The 16,194-nt window shown below is 47.0% G+C and overlaps 2 protein-coding genes across 2 annotated transcripts; one reads left to right on the forward strand and one right to left on the reverse strand.

The window, feature by feature from the left end:
- The first annotated feature begins 2,524 nt into the window (after positions 1–2,524).
- LOC111070941 (MD-2-related lipid-recognition protein) lies at positions 2,525–3,105 on the forward strand. Its single transcript, XM_022362003.2, has one exon. The coding sequence runs from the start codon at positions 2,561–2,563 to the stop codon at positions 3,035–3,037; it is 477 nt and encodes a 158-aa protein (XP_022217695.2). The 5' UTR covers positions 2,525–2,560; the 3' UTR covers positions 3,038–3,105.
- A 946-nt stretch (positions 3,106–4,051) lies between these two features.
- LOC111070933 (adenylate kinase) lies at positions 4,052–5,083 on the reverse strand. The gene has a single exon (XM_022361991.2). The coding sequence runs from the start codon at positions 4,954–4,956 to the stop codon at positions 4,087–4,089; it is 870 nt and encodes a 289-aa protein (XP_022217683.2). The 5' UTR covers positions 4,957–5,083; the 3' UTR covers positions 4,052–4,086.
- Positions 5,084–16,194: the final 11,111 nt, after the last annotated feature.

The following is a 16,194-nucleotide window of genomic DNA, read 5'->3' on the forward strand; positions in this document are numbered from 1 at the left end:
CTCCGCTGATAACCTTTGATCCGCAACCTCCATCCTGGGGTACTTTCAGGGTTCACTCACTTCTCAATGGCCTGTAGGGATCTCTTCGCTTTCCCTCATTTTTCACAGCTTTCCTCCGCCTCCGCCTCCGCTACCGCCTCTGCTGGTCGTGTGTTCAATTAAAAAATGGTTGCCATTAATTGCTAACCAATTTGCAGTCCGGACACTTCCTGGCTGTGGCTGTGGATGCGGCCTGTGCGGCGGCTGTGGCGGGACGATGTCCTCAAGTGTCCCGGACTGGATTTTCCTGCTTCTCCCCCTCCTTCATCCTGCTCCTCCTGACACTTTGATGAGCAGCAGATGAAGCGGAGGCCGTTGATGGTGACATTTTTTGCATATTAATTGAAGACAGGGCCGCCCTGGTCGGTCCCTGACTCATCCTTCAGTCGAATAACCATACCCCATTCCCCACAGGCCAATACATAAGGTCCCGTCTCTTGGCTTAATTTGCGGTAAGTTCATTAAGTAATAAAACATAAATTTCATAAATTTTTTCTCGTTTTTCTCTTTCTTTTTTGGGATTGCTCTTTTTGGCGTGGCGCAACCGTCCCGTCCCATCCCTTCCCGCGTGCCGTCATCAAGTTCTTGATACTTTTTCTCCGTTTTCCTTGTTTTTAATGCTTTGCATATTTCTTTAATGAATTAATTCTGTTTTGGTTTTCGGTTTGGCTTTCTGTTGATTCACCGTTCACTGGACTTTGATAAAAAACCAGAACGAGCAGCAGCGATAAAAAAAAACACGACGCAGAAAGACCTCAGAGAAATAATATTTTGTATAATTTATGCGGAAAACATTACGGGTAAAAATCGGAGGGAGGGCGAGAGACTGCGTGAGAGCGGGGGAACGGAGTGTTAATTATGCGCTAGCCGGACAGCTGGACAAAACTTTTCTATCAATTTTGGGAAATATAAATTCGAGAGCGTAAAAACATGTTTTGCATATGAAAATGGGAGGGAAACTAGTCGAAAATGTTGCGCTTTGCTTCAGCGGCTAATTGCGTCCTCCGGGGGGCACTCCGATCCGGGCAACAACAAAACTTGCATCCAATTGCAGAGGGAAGGAGCTTGTGTCCAGATCTGATGACTGCTGCTTCTGGGGTTCTTGGATTCTGGTGTCAGGTTGTCACTCTCTCCGTTCCGTTGCAGTTGCAGTTGTTTGTTGTCTGCTGGCTGCTGATTGGTGACATGCCCCCTGTCCATGCCGCAAATGAGCCGTGCAATTGCCTGAGGCAGCCTCCTATTGACAGCTCCCATTGATGCAGCTCCAGCCGCAGCTCCAGCAGGAGCACTGAAGACCCCGCGGGATTCGTCTCGTGTTTCCGAGACGTGCGCACGGAGAGGGTGCGGTGCTGCCTGCCCCTGACTGACAACTGTCGTCGGTTTCTGTCGCGAGAACCTAATTCTGACACTGAAAAGTGTGACGATTTATTTGGCATATGTGGCATGTGGCATGTGGCATGCGGGGAACAAAGTGGAGCAGATGCCACAGATCTCTGAGCCTTCCACTGGACATCATTAGTCTTGGATCGCTCTTTCCTCTGGCTGAGACTGTGAAAATCTAAATAGATTTACGCTCATCGCTTCAACAGATTATTTTGCTCATTCTGATCATTTGTCACGGTACTCGTAGAAGCGGAACCATCATCCATTCTGTGGTTCCGAAAAGTCAACAATTGTGTTCGTAATACCATATAGATGTTTAATAGATTCTTGCATTTCATTCAAATGATTTTAAAGGAGAATAAATCATTAAAGTACTCTGGAATCTAGTTCGTGGAAACGTGTAATACTCGCTCGTGAGCGGAGCAGCAGGAGTCTCAGTTATTTCCAGGTTTCGGAGGTTTATTCCAAAATGAATCATTCCAATGAAAACTCTCTTAAGCGACTCGAATATTTGTTGTGAAACAATAGAGATGTCCAGCAAATGAAGTTAACATTAAAAAAAATGACAAACATTTTTCGAATGGTTAAATAAATATTTCTAAAACTACTCATTTGCTTAAAAATGGTTATACAATGATTCATATTTCCATCAATATTCTTATATACATTTTTTTGCGTCCGACCCCAACCCCCCGCCCCCCCCCCCCCCCCCCCCCCCCGTTAATATTTAGCTTTTTATTTTTTATATTTTTATTTTTTGTTAATTTTTTGCTTCTTCCCAGCACTACGTAAACTTCCAAATGTTTGCATGATTAGTGTATATCAACGAGTTCTTGACATCCATCGAGTGTAGAGACGAGTTTCTATATTACCTTGACGCTCGGAGATAGCCGTTACCAAGCCGCAGAATAGACTTCGAAACCGAAGTCTCCTCTCACAAGAGTGAGTACGAGCACATTGCCTGTCAGATCACACGCTCGGGACTGCGACTCTTATCTCTGGCGATGGGTTCAGTTCAAAGGGTCACTGGAGGCCTCGCTGGAGCGATAAGCTCCCATCGAATCTAATCCAGTCCCATGTGTAATCGGAACCGCTTTGACTGTCATCTGGGCATTCCGTGTCTAACTCTCGATCCGGTATGTTGCGTCTGGGCTCGTCGCTGCTGCTGCTGCTGGCACTCGCCATCGTGTCCGTCTACGGGGTGTCGATCAACTTCCGCAACTGTGCGGACAGCGTCGATGTCTGCACCGTGGACCAGGTGCGCGTAGATCCCTGCCCCCAGGCGGCCAGCAATGCCGCCTGCCACATCCGCCGCCGCCGTCCGGCAACCATGAGCTTCGACATTACGCCCAAGTTCGATGCCGACAGCCTGGTGGCGACTCTCGGGTGGGTGAAGAGCGAGGACGTGGAGCTGCCGCTGCTCAGCCTGGAGCGGGATGCCTGCAAGGCGGCCACCGGCTGCCCCGTGAGGAGTGGCGTGCAGCAGACCTACACCACGGAAGTGCCCATCGAGGCAAAGTTCCCGCTGAGTGCCTACACGATCCGCTGGGCCCTCAAGGATCCCGTCAGCGGCAAGCGGTGCTGCTTCACCATCGACATCAAGGTGGTGCGATAGGGGGGGCAAGGGGCTAGCCATGGGACGGCGGGGGCGACTGCTGAATAAAATGTATCTTCTGTTAACAATTTTGTGCGTTTTTTAATTATCCGTGGAATCGTTAAGGTTACGGCTCTCTGGGGAATCCCTCCGACACAGGAATCGGAGCAGATATATTTGCCGGCGACTAATTTGGACCCCGCGAGATGCTCTGCCCGCAAGCTGTCCGCCCGCTGAAGAAAAATACCAAACAAAAACTTTGATTGAACTTTTGGGTACCATTAAAAAGCCTCCACCTCTGCGTCCGCCTCTGCCGCCTCCTCGGTGGGTCTTATCAGCGTCGTCAAACAATTAAAAATTGAGCACTTAAGTTGTGGTCATAAAATCATTTGTTTTTCTTTTTTTTCCCCACATTTTTCTACATTTTTTATTGTTTTTCTGTTCACATTTTTCAGTGGTGGAAAATTCAAATAGCAAATCACTTTTGATGCCCTATAAACAGGGGAAGGAATGAGGAGGGTATATTGTGTTTAGGGAGAGGCAATTGTATTTGTATATAGAGGAATAATCCCGGCAGAGTATTGTGTGCATATACAAAATGTAATAGAAAAGTCTACTCAGTGAAGGTATTCTTTACTCTTGGGATCCATAAGATATATAGCATTCAAAGATCATATTTAGATACTCCGAAGCATCAATCGTTTTGGTATCTAGATTCTCTTAGTAATACAGCATAGAGTTAATTCTTCAAACTTTTTTTGGAGGGTATCTTGGGTGCCATAATCTTCCCAGAAAGAGCCACTCGATTCACTCTCATTTTTTGTTTACCTAAACGAAAACCCGACAAGTATTCTCTTTCTGGTGGTTGGGGTAGCAGTCCAGGGGCGGAGGTCACCAGATAGGCCTGACCCCAAAAAGTAAGAAAGAAAAGTGAAACGACAGCAGCCGCGCCACTTGAGCAAATAATAATAACGAGAATAATCAGAGAGAAAGTCCTTTAATAAAACACATTGTTACTCAATTTTGCAGCAGATTCAGACTCAGATTGTATTGGGATTCGAGTCGAGTATTCAGACGGTGGCATTGGCCTCGCCGTACTTGAAGCCCAGGACGTAGGGCGTCTTGGTGAGCTGCGAGAGGATCTGGCACTTGACCTCCTCGAAGCAGGGGGTGGCGTCCACGTAGAGCACCTCCCGCCGCTGGCTGAGGTAGGCGTTCAGGAGGGGCGCGCTCCTGCGGAACTGCTGCATCTGGCGGTCGAGGTAGGTGACGTTCGCCTGGGGGCCCGAGGCGTAGCTTTTCACGAGCATTCGCATCCGGGCCATGCGCTCCTCGATCCGCAGGAAGATCAGGTGGTTGGGTGGCACCTTAAAGCTTTCGAAGAGCTCGCGCGCCTCGCAGCTGTTGTTGGGGTAGTTGATGAGGATCCAGCCACGGTGCAGGGCGTCCTCCATGAGCAGCCGCTTCTGGATGAGCTTTCCGATGGCCTCGGAACGGCCGAAGACGCAGTCCTTCTCGATGGCCGCCTGCAGCTGTCGGCTGTGCTCGTCCTGACGATGCCCGTTGATGCTGTGGTAGGCGAGGACATCCGCATCGATGATCAGGAGGTTCCAGCGCTTGGCCAGCGCATGGGCCAGCGATCGCCGGCCTGATCCCGGCCTGCCATGAAGGACGATGCGGTGCTGGAATGAATTTGGCAGCTGGTAGAAGTCCCCCTGCACTCCACGGTGCACAGCGTCCATGTGCTTGGTGTAGATGTCGACGCCAATGCGACGCACGTTCTCCCCCATCCAGTGGCGCAGATCCTCGACGGGCTGCTCCGAGACCTCCGCCAGCAGACGGCTCACCACCTCCAAGAGCTTGTGCTTCTCCATGTAGTACATAAAGGCGGCTCCGTACTCCACGAGCAGCGATTTGTCGAACGTCTTAGGCAGGGACATTGCGTAAGATATGCGACGAAAAATGTAACAACAAATATGGATATTTTTTTTTTTTGGGAAAATATATCAAGAGTTGAAAGAATCTAATCAGACGAAAGGAACAAGTGAATTTTGAGACTGTTTTCAAGGGATTGTTATGGAACAAATTATTGTTGTTTTCGTGACTGAATCCTCTCCTGACTAGCCAACTTCCTTGTCCCCATATCTCGGGTGTATCTTTGCTTCCCGAAGGGTTATTCCATATCCTCTGGAAGCGCTTCTCCATCGCATCCATCTCCACTTGGAGACTCCTTATAGCAGTAATAACTGAATGTCCATTACCATTAAGAGGACTGTTCTGTTGCTTGGAATCTCTTCCATTATTATTACCATATTAATTGCTTCCGTTACAATATTAGAAAATGGCGCATACTTCCGGCCAGTCGGAGGATTGGGATATCGGGGCCAAGACGCTGCTGCCCATTTAATGGCCAACTAATGTCTTCCCACAGCCAGATGCAGGGCCATGTTCAGAGCCAAGTGAAAGGCAAATTGGCTGGCATGTGAGTGCCGTTCGCTGGCTGACAATATTTTGCAGCGAATTATGACAGCTCTTTTGTCTTTGAACAACTTAAAAACGCTATAGATGCAATGCTAACGGACTGCCAAGTGTTGCCAAAATGTCTGTCATACTTTATGTTGTCTTATGGGCGAGCAGCACATCCTTGGCATGTCCTGGCTGCTGCCTGCTGGCTGTTGGCTAAGCGGGAATGCAGGCGGATCGCCTTATGAGTAGATGCCATGAATGCCGCCTGCCATCCGGAGGGGCCCACCCACTCCATGGAGTGGTTGGAGTGGGTGGAGTGCTGGCTTCTGCCTTCTGAGTGGCTAATAAAAACCAACACAAGATGAAAAATTGTTTCCTGTTGCTGCCTTGGGTGGCTGTAGTCCTTGGCAGGACACTCTCCATATTGCTATGTCAAATATGCTGTTAATATCTTGCACACACTAATATCATTGCCCCCCTCCTCCTCCTCATCCCTCTCCTGCTTGGCAATGCATTTGCTTTGGGGTTTATCGTCGGGCTGCTCCATCTTGAAGGGAGAGCACAACACAAAGAAGGAGGAGGATCTTAAGATGGCAGAAGAGAGAGTACAACTTATGTGCCCCAGAAAAGGGGTTTAGTGGGGAGATAGGAGATAGGGTTTGGTAAAGCTCTTAAAATATGGGGGCACCATAGAATTATTCTTCGGAAATATAGATTGCTGCAGTAAATCTCTCAAATATAATTTTCATAGGTATTTCTACGAGTCAGATGGGATCTTTATCTTTACCCCACTTAGAATGTTGACCTGTAAGGGTATCCAAAGGGTCGGCCTCTCCAAGAAAGCCTTTCCCTTCTTGTTTTTAATTATATTAAAAAACAAAAAAAAAAAATCAAAATATGAAAAAACGAAAATGAATCTGTGAATGTGAATGCGAATGTGACTATGCTTTGCGGCTGTGGATGTGGCTGTGGCTGCCACAAAGCGCAACATTTTTAATTAAAGTCAAAGCGAAATGCGACAACGGGAACGACATCGAGAGCGAGAAACAGAACCAAAGCCAGAAAATGATAACAGCCCCGTCCGTCCATCAACCTCAAACCTCATCTCTGCGCCGCTGCGATGTTCTTTCGAGAACTGTGCTAAATTACATTTCATCATTATGGCCAGCGTCCGTCCACACACACTCAAACAAACACCCATAAACACACTCATATTCACTCATATTCACTCATATTCACTCGTGGTATTCATGTGTGTATCCTTTTTTAATCGCCAAAATTGTGGCACAAGTCGCTGTTGTCGCTATCGTCCGTCGCCATGTGACGCAGCGTCCGAGTCGAGTCACTGAAAGAAACGAGTCACCCACAAAAGCGACAGACAAGATGGCGGGCATGGGATGGGGGGCATGGCATCACAACGAAGATAAAAATGCTCTACAACCAGTACACATGGGGGGCATGGATATGCAATAGATAAAATGCATATATGCATACATATGTATGTAGGTGATGATTAAGATTGAGATAAAGATTAAGAACCGAATGGTTCTTATTCGGAACGTTTTTGTCGAGGAACAGCGCTTTGTAGGCATTCTTTACAAATGGCTTGTGACTAATTATAACTCTAAAACAGTTTTTATATCGAATAATAATATAATATAAAATATATTTATATAATATTATATGTAAAAATATATATATATATAATATTATATGTAATAAACTGATGTTCCTAAACGTTACGAGTCTCTCATAAGATTAATATTACCCCCAGAAAGAGTGCATTCGAAATACTTTCAGCGGCTTTGGGAAAAACTGCGCCTCTGAAGCGCTGATTGAGTGAGCAATGGGAAACGGGCACACGCTTCAAGAGCCTCAAAGGCCAGAGGGGGGAGGAGGGCAAATGCTCGACGGAGTAGTACCGCTTTCAATCAGACCTAAGCAGAGATCTCTGCAGCCTCATTATGCGCCTGCTACCCTGTGGGACGCAGAGATTCACAGCAACGAGGCGACACAGCGGTGTGATAAGAAAAAGTGACGTTCGGTACTAGGCACCGCCTCAAAGAACCGCGTAGAGCAGGCTTTAGCTTCAGCTTCAGTTCTAGCTGTAGCTGTAGCTGTAGATTGTTGCACACTTTTTGAAGTCTGCCGCTGCCTCAAGTCCCAGTGTTGCAACGCACTTTCGAGAGGCAGTTGCATCTGTGGAGACGATAGATGGATGGATGGATGGATGCATGGACGCGGCGGCGTCTTATCGGGCTTAACCTTATCGACGACACTTCCTCTGCCGCTCATCTGCTGGTCGGCTGACTGCAGTGAGCCGGACGTAATGAGTGCCGTGTCGACTTTCGGTTATCAATTTCACAATTGCAAAGAGTTTATCAGCCGCAGAACCAGCATACATATGATGGGATTTCTCTTTTGAAAGGGAATGAGTGGGAGGTACTCAACCTCTGGTTGTTTTTCCTTCTTTTTTTGTTGTTGTTCTGTCAGCCACAAAACACTCTCCACTCAACAATTAAAAATCATTTTTCATCTGCCATCGCACACACACAATTGTTAGTCAGCGAATCCTCCAGAGTCACCCGGCCCCCGCCTAACGCCCAGAGAACAGGAGTCGGAAAAAATTCGAAAAAACAAAGCCACACATCAACAGGCGGCTGGAGCCAGGAGTCGCCTGTCGGCCAGGGATATGCTGGGCATATGCTGGGACGTGGCGGGACGGGGCGGGGGAGGCGTATAGAACTTTGTCATGCCGACAATTTGCTGCCAATATTTTGCCATTTTTTTTCACACCAACATGGGAGTAGGGGGAGTGGTGGGGAGAGCGGGGTGTGTTCTCTGGTTTGCCTTCAATTATGCAGCAATTGAAAAATTACTACGTGTACAACAATTTGTGATTCTGATTCGGTTTTTCGGTTGGTTGTGTTTTTTTTTTTTTATTCGCGCACAGCCTCTTCTAGGAAAGGGTTGAACGAGTTTTAGCAGGGGGCAAGGGCAAGGGGACAGGGGGTGCATGAGTGGCAGGCCGACAGACAACAGGTTTTGAATTTGTCACCGCAACAACACCAACGAAGCAAAAATGCAACAAGAGGAATGACAAACGCCAAATGAAGCTCAAATTTAATTACGTGAATTTTATTGGATTAACAGGCGAAACCTGAAATCCTGGTCACTGTTCCTGCTGCTTCCTCCTGGCTGCTGGCTGCTGACTTCCCATAAAAACAAATTTAAATATGCCGCACACATGTGCTTGCCCCTGCCACAGCCACTGCCTCCTATCACTGCCCCCCAGCCACTGCCACGGCTGTCTAGTCGCGTAGGTGAGTCGTAAATTTACGCGCCATTGTTGCCCTGTGGCTCCCATCCTTCTGCTCTCCTGCCATCTCCTGGCCACCGCTCCTGTGCGTGTGTTGACGCCAATGTTGGATGGACACCCCCCCACCTCCCCCGCACTGGACGGGTGGACGTTATCTTCCTTTTTTGGCCTTTTCACTTATGCAAACGGAACATTTGAAAAATATGTTGGCAACACACAGGATAAACAGAACGGCAGCCAAGTGCAGCTGATGCCCCCAGACACAGACGATGGGGCCTTTCCTTTTGCGGAGTCTCTCTCTCTCTCTCTCTCTCGCTCTGCTCTGACATTTTAATGAGCATGCAACGCTGCAACGTGCAACGTGCCGGTCTGAAGTCCTGGTCTGGGTCCGGGTCCAAAAGCCTTGTTAAATTCATTAGTAAAACGTTGCACCTTCAGCGCAAATCCAGTGACAGAGAGGGGGTGGTGGAGTAGGCTGAAGCACACGTCTGTTGGGCCTGATGTTGCCACACAGCACACACGAAATTAAAACCTCCCTCCCCCCATCAGCCCAGTCGAAACCTGAACAACATCCTCCCCCCAGTGGCAGCATCGGCCCCAGTAGCAGCCGTAGCATATCGCCACACCACGAACCAACAGCCCAACAGCCCAACAGACAACAGACAACAGACAACATGACATGATACCGATACTAAACTGACACTTTGACATGGACTTAACCCTAAAAACGCTTTGTTGGCTTTATTGGTGTCGGTTGCCGTTGCCTGCCTGCCTCTGCCTGCCTGCCCCACGAGGATGGGATGCTGCTACATCGAGGGCATGAGGCAGGGTCATGCTGCGTGTTGGCGGGGGCCAGCCTTCGCCCCAAAAAGGTATCCACTTGATTTTTGCACTAATTTACGTGGATTAAGCGAGAGAGAAAGAGCGCTCGTGTGACCGTGGGTATTAAGCTTAAATACCTTTTAATTGACAATTTGTGTTTGGCAATTTGATGCCTGATTTTTGTTGTTTATTGTGTGCACAGTGTAGGGAGGTTGTGGGGTTCATTTCGGATCATTATATTATACTAAATATATATCAACAAACAAGGCAGCTACGGAGTGGCAGAGGTAGATAATTAATTTCCCCCGGGGGGGCTTAAACTTTATAACAATTTAAATTTTTTAAATGGAAATCTACAATATTATTAGTGGGGCTAAACTTGAAGGCAAACCTTCAACCTTCCTTTATTTGATTTTTGCCTTGATCCATCTCCTCCAATTAACCTTCACTTTTGACCACAAGTTTTCGCCCTCGAACAATTTGTTGGCTGCAGGTGAAGCTTCGCCTCATTTGTATGCCACTAAACTGGGCAAAACTTTTCCTCTTACAATTGCCTCGAATCAATTCCTCTGCACTTTCCCCTCCTCCTCCACCTACAGCTCTCGCTCTAGAGGATAGAGCCACAGCCACAGTCTGTGAAAAGCTGAAAAGTCGCTTGTCTCGCCACACAAGTGCAAAGTTCTCTTTTAGAGAGAAAAAATTGCTTAAATCAGCGAGTTTTTTGCGCTATATCCCATCCCTCCGCTCCCACTCCCCCCTGGGAAAGTTTCAGCCGGGGCCAGTCAGCCGCTTAAGCCGCCGCCGCACGGTGCAATGTTGTCTATACACTGAGAGAAAGGAATAGAATCATGGATCCAAAATATTATTAAGGCATTTATTTACGTAATTGGAAATTAATCGCAATTAAAGAAACAAACATCAGCACTGCAATTCTTTGAATAAAAATATCATACAATGGAAATTCTCTAAAAGCCTTTACTAATATGATAAATTCTTGCCCCTGAGACCAAAGACCCAGAGACTCCCCAATATTGTGGCATATACATACATACATAGCGTAACGCTCTTCATTTTTCGATAACAGAGACTTAAGTGTTCATATGTTTTCACCTTTTACTGGGTGTCTATTTTTTCTAGAATTTAATAACTCAAACTGAGAGTAGAAACATAAATTCTTACACATTGGAAAAGTCTCCTCTTCCGGTTAATAATTTCTTCAAAATAAATCTAAATATTCTGCCTTGATTTCTGCCAGTGCACCTTTATCTTGCTCATCTAATTGAACCCAACAGATATTTTCAATTAGCAGCAAAACATTTGTGAGCTAAAAAAGTTTTATTTAATTTTTTCGTTTGCTATTTTTTCTTTTCTGCTGCTGGCGAGTTGGGGGGCCCGGACTCGGACACCTTGAGCCAAGGGATTGGGATTCCTGCGGGGCGAACACGTCCAGGATCTGGAATACAGGTCCTTGTACAGGCGCCAATAAAAAAAGGCACCTTAGTGCCGTGCTGGGAAAGAACTTCGGCCAGCGGCGGCGGGCAAACTTTTTAATGCCATTAAAGAACTCAAAAAATGACGCAACAAGACGCCGAAAGTTTTCCTCTGTTTTGCAACGGAAAAGGTGGCTGGGAAGGAATGGGATGGGATGGGCATTCAATGCAGAAGAGCAGAAATTTAAGCGCAAATTTAGACAACGGGCATAAATCAATGTGTCTGTGTGTGTGTGTTTGGTGTGTGTTTTCCTTGGTGTCGGGAAATGGGTGTATTTTTCGGGGATTTTCACAGGGCCACTTTATGGGGGGAAGTGCGTAAATTGAATTGATAAAAGCAGGGCGGGCCGGTGCAGGGTCCGGGGCCTGGGGTCCCAAAATGCAAATGCAAATGCGTGATGCTCGTGTGACGGAGTCCTGCGCCGGAAATGACTACAAAATGTTGCAAATCTACAACTTGAGATAACAGTCGAGAGTTCAAACAAACTAATTCAAAGTGTGTGCGCTGCATGGCTGGCCGTGGCCGTGTCCTGGCATTGAGCCTGGTTAGAGAGAGAGTCCTGTCCCTCTGCATGCAACACAAATCAGCGCATAATGGCTGCTGCCCTGCTGCCCTATGCCCTGCCCCCCAATATTCATGCCACATGTCGCATGTTCATGTGCCCATAGCTGTGTTTGCATTCTGCACTCTGCCCCATGGAAATGGAGGCACAGGAGCGGCAGGACCCCGCCGCACGCATTTCAATAATTCTAATTAATTTATTAACGCTTATCAGCGGCGATAAATTTGCCAGGCCATGTCCTGTCCATGTCCGTGTCCGTGTCCCTTGCCGGATTACGGCTAACTCTGTGCGAACTCTTTGCTGATGCTTTACTTTGGAGGGGTGGGGGGCGTACAGTACGTATCGTACTCATATGGACACTCCCCTGACAGTCAGTCACAGTCCACTCCTCCTGTCCCAATCCCACTTACGCCACCTCCTTCTTTGTGGGGATGAGACACATCCAGAGAGAGTTCCATTCCAAATGGTTTTTTTCATTTTGGGCAGATGAGATGCACATGGAGCGATAAGTGGAGCAGCGGCCATAAATGAAATGAAAAACTTGGCAGAAACCAAGTCATTGACATCTCTCGTAAATAAGCAGGACGTCGCAGGACTTTGCAGGACTACGACTAGGCGTTGATTTTAAAATGAGCCCATTGATAAGAGAAAGAGCTCCGAAACGAAAGAAAATGCTGAGGTGGCTGAAAAGCAAGTAAGTTTCGTATCGAATGGTTGGCAGGGAGCGGACTCTTGGTATATCCTGTAAAAGGGGTTATATGTAGATAAATGCCCAAGCAAGGAATTATCCAAGGCAGGTTATGGGAAGATCCCATATAAAACAATTTGTTAGGTTTTGGGTGTTGGGTATTGGGAATAAATTTACTTTATGAACCATCTTTAGTCACTGAACTCGTACCCTAACATATCTACCCTTATTCCTCCACAAATACAGGGTGCCGCTAACCGCTCCGTTTTTTCCTCTATTTTATTGTAAGCCTCGAAATGACTTTTGTTTCTGTCGCCCGAGCGACGACGGAAAGTGTTAAAATTTATTGACGCATTTAGATCAAAACTAAAAATTGTCTTCCATTTGCCTGGGCAAACCTCCTCCTTCGGGCCTTTTCTTACGCTTTTCTGCTGAATCGACAGATCAGAGACAGAGGCAGAGGCAGAAGCAGGACCAGGACTCGCTCAGTCTCTCTGCCCCTGAAGCTGGGGGCGTGATTGCTGTGTGTGTGTTTTGTTTTAATACGAAAATCCCTTAACTTGTGCCTCCTGCCACACTCTGATGATGATGCCACTGCCACTGCCACTGCCACGGAGGTTTGGCCAATCTGCCCCTGCTTTGTGCCACTCCTGTGCCGCTGCTTCCCTAGCCGGCGGCCAAACAATGTGGACTCTCGGGTAGCGCCACAGCCAGAGCCTGGCAAGATACCTTTAATGCATTTTACTCATATTGAGAAGCACTTAAACGCGAACAGAGGGTTGCGAAAATATGAAAATCATAAAAAGCGAACTCTCGTTTTGCTGGGAGGGGAAGTGGGAGATTTCAGAGCCGAAGGTTGCTTATTTTATTATTATTTTACAGGGAATTATCTCATTTGAGTGGAGTTCTGCCTTCTGCTATCCCTCAAGCTCTCGTTCTCTTACCAGCCACCCATTTCCACATCCATCGCCATGTCCTTCCTCCGTCTCCTGCTACTGTGTAATGTGTGCGTAATAACATAATATCCTTAAGATATTTTAATATTGCCTGCCGCTGCATATTGAACTGCGGCATCGCATCGCACGACTCCTCGGATCTGGCAGGGCTCTGGCGCTTGGTCCTTGCTCCTTGGTCCTCGGTCCTGGCCGCATTTCAACATATTTGGCTTTGCTTTGGCTGTTTGCTTGTTTGCTCCTCCTGCCACGAGTCCTGCTCTGAGCCCTGGCTCCTGCTGCTGTTTCGCTTTTCCTTCCTTCCTTCCTGCCGTCCGCCCTTCCTCCTTCGATGTTTTGCCTTTTAACAATACCTTTGTGCATCGTAAAATAATTGCCGCAGGGGCATGTAATCTTCCTCGGGTTGCTCCGCCGAGCGAGCTTGCAATTTTCATTTCGCTCGATTTTCGGTTTTCCAATTTTTCCCCCACCTTCCCCCTTCCCACTCGCACTTCTCTGTTTTGGTTTTTTTTTCAGTGCTGCTAAAAGGTTTCCTAAACGCTGGCTGGGTTGGCTGGGCTGGCTGGCTGCCTGGATGGCTTATTGAGGGACATCTTTATGGATGTTTGGCATATTTGGCATATCCACGGAGTTTACTCGGAGTTTTCGAGTGGCGGATAAACAAGTTTATTAGGGGATTCGATGGGAAATCGATGGGCGAGTGGGCAATCGTTTCGGCAGTGGGAGAGCAGACGATTGCAGGTGCAATGCATTGGTACATAGAGAAATTTTGGGGATGAGGAGGACAGGGCTAGTCCACTCACATATTTCTGAGGAAATTCTCCAATTGATTGCCAGGCAATGAAGTGCTGAAGATTCCTGGTAGTTTTCAGCAATAAATGTATGAAAAGTTGGCAGATTTCTCAAAGTTATGTACTCCCAAGCAAGCCAGGCCTCACTGCTCTAATACTTGTAACAGATGCTATGAAATCGTAAACAATCGTTAATTCTAAGTCATTCCATCACTGTTATCCCCCCACACCGCCATCAATGTCACTCCTTCATATCCATATCGTTCTTCAACGAATACCTATAAAAGTAAGCGTCCAACGATGCCGCTTAGTTATCTCCCCGGCAGTTCTCCATCTCCAGCCATCGCCATCCTGCAGCATCCATAAATCCATTAACTGATTCTTCTCCTTCTTATGTGTTTATCAATAATGTGCTCGTAGCTCTATTCCGTTCCGTTCTCTCGATTGTTTTTAATAAGTTTCTGGCTCCCCCAGCCCCAGCACCCACGAAGAGCACGACATATGCGGCAACAATTTAATGTTTAGCTCATAAATAAAATCGTTTGTCCCCCCCCCCTCTACAACACGAAGACTTGACTCAGTCTTTGGTACTGTCTCTGGTGGCTGGTTGCTGGTTCCTGGTTCCTGGTGGCATTTCTTAGTCAAAGTGCGGTGACATTATTGGAAGCAGAGTCGCCCCGAGTCGAGTGTGTTGGCGGCACTCCAGTTATTGACAAGTTTATGTGCTTAATCCTTCCATAAAGCGCGCCATTAAAATGCCAACAAAAGGTACTTTATATGAAAATTTCTCATGCCCCCTGGCATCCCTGGCCCAGGGTCTTTGCTGCTCTGCTGTGACCACTTTTATCGTCGAACGACCGACGACCGACGACCCATCCATCGTTCATATTTCAATGAACGCACCGAAATTTGAATGCTCCTCTCGTTAGTGTGTGCCGAGTATCAGTGTGTGTGTGTGTGTGTGCGTGTGTGTGTGTAAGACAATCGACAATTGTGGGCGTGTCGAATGGCACACGATGCTAGCTGCTAGAGGCAGCTGCCAGCCTTAGAACTGGGCCGCCTCCGCCTGCGCCGCCGCCTCATCATCATCTTCGCATCTGAGGAATGATAAATAAGTAGAAGTAGTCAGCGTCGTCGTGGTGGGGCTGGGGCCTTGTTTTCCTGATATGCTCGAGTATTTTTATTGCCCCCTCGCCATTCCGGCCCTGCATAATGGTGAAAAACTAGACATCTACTCGAACAATATCTATGCTGATATATGTATAGGGGGGGGGATAGCATAGAAATCATTAGCGGACCGCGAGTCGAGCTGCTATTTGCCGCAAAACTCACGAATTCGTAATAAAAATGTTTCGCACTTTGCCAACGTGTGGCCCGTGACCCGCCGATATTGCACGATATTTGGGGAGTGAAATATTTCGAAACAGATCCAAAAACAGGCATTCAGTTTTGAGAATTTTTTACTTACCTCCTGCCTCGAAGTGGGAAGTTTGAATCATTGCTCTGAACTCATTTGAATTTGGATTGGGTAGCAGTGAATTTTTCAAATTAATTTGTATGATAAATAAGAGCAGAAGTAGAGCCATAAAGGATCTCCATTGGAAGACATATTCTAGCATTGAGTTTCATAATTTCTACTGATTTTTGTTACGATCGTCGAACTATAAAGATACAATGGAGATAGCCGATCTATCATTATTATTTACCAATTAGAGCCACAAGAATTTTTGCTTAGATCGTTCTTAAGTGTTCTCTATTGAAATCCAAGTATAGACACAACAATTTCCGCCAAAAGTGACTCAAAGATTGAAGGTAACCTTCCAGTCGAATCATCTTATGCTTGCCCCACTCTGGCCATGTGGCAGAAGACTCACATCTCAAGCCGTGCCGCTCCATGTGTCAGCCTCGGCGCCTTCCTCCAGCCATTACCCCCCCCCCACCCGTCACACCCATCGAGAAAGCTCAGTTTAAGGCAGACATTGAGAACAAAAATATGAAACCCAAGCCCGAAAAACGAAGCATATTTAAACGATTTCACATTTCTTAATGATTCTGACAGCTGAATGATCTTTCATTCTGAAGCTGC

The sequence above is a fragment of the Drosophila obscura genome, unplaced genomic scaffold (genome assembly GCF_018151105.1).
Source record: "Drosophila obscura isolate BZ-5 IFL unplaced genomic scaffold, ASM1815110v1 contig_150, whole genome shotgun sequence".
NCBI lineage: Eukaryota > Metazoa > Arthropoda > Insecta > Diptera > Drosophilidae > Drosophila > Drosophila obscura.

Bases quoted from the DNA above. Each gene is read 5' to 3' on its own strand.
- LOC111070941 (XM_022362003.2), top strand. From the start codon at position 2,561: ATGTTGCGTCTGGGCTCGTCGCTGCTGCTGCTGCTGGCACTCGCCATC.
- LOC111070933 (XM_022361991.2), bottom strand. From the start codon at position 4,956: ATGTCCCTGCCTAAGACGTTCGACAAATCGCTGCTCGTGGAGTACGGA.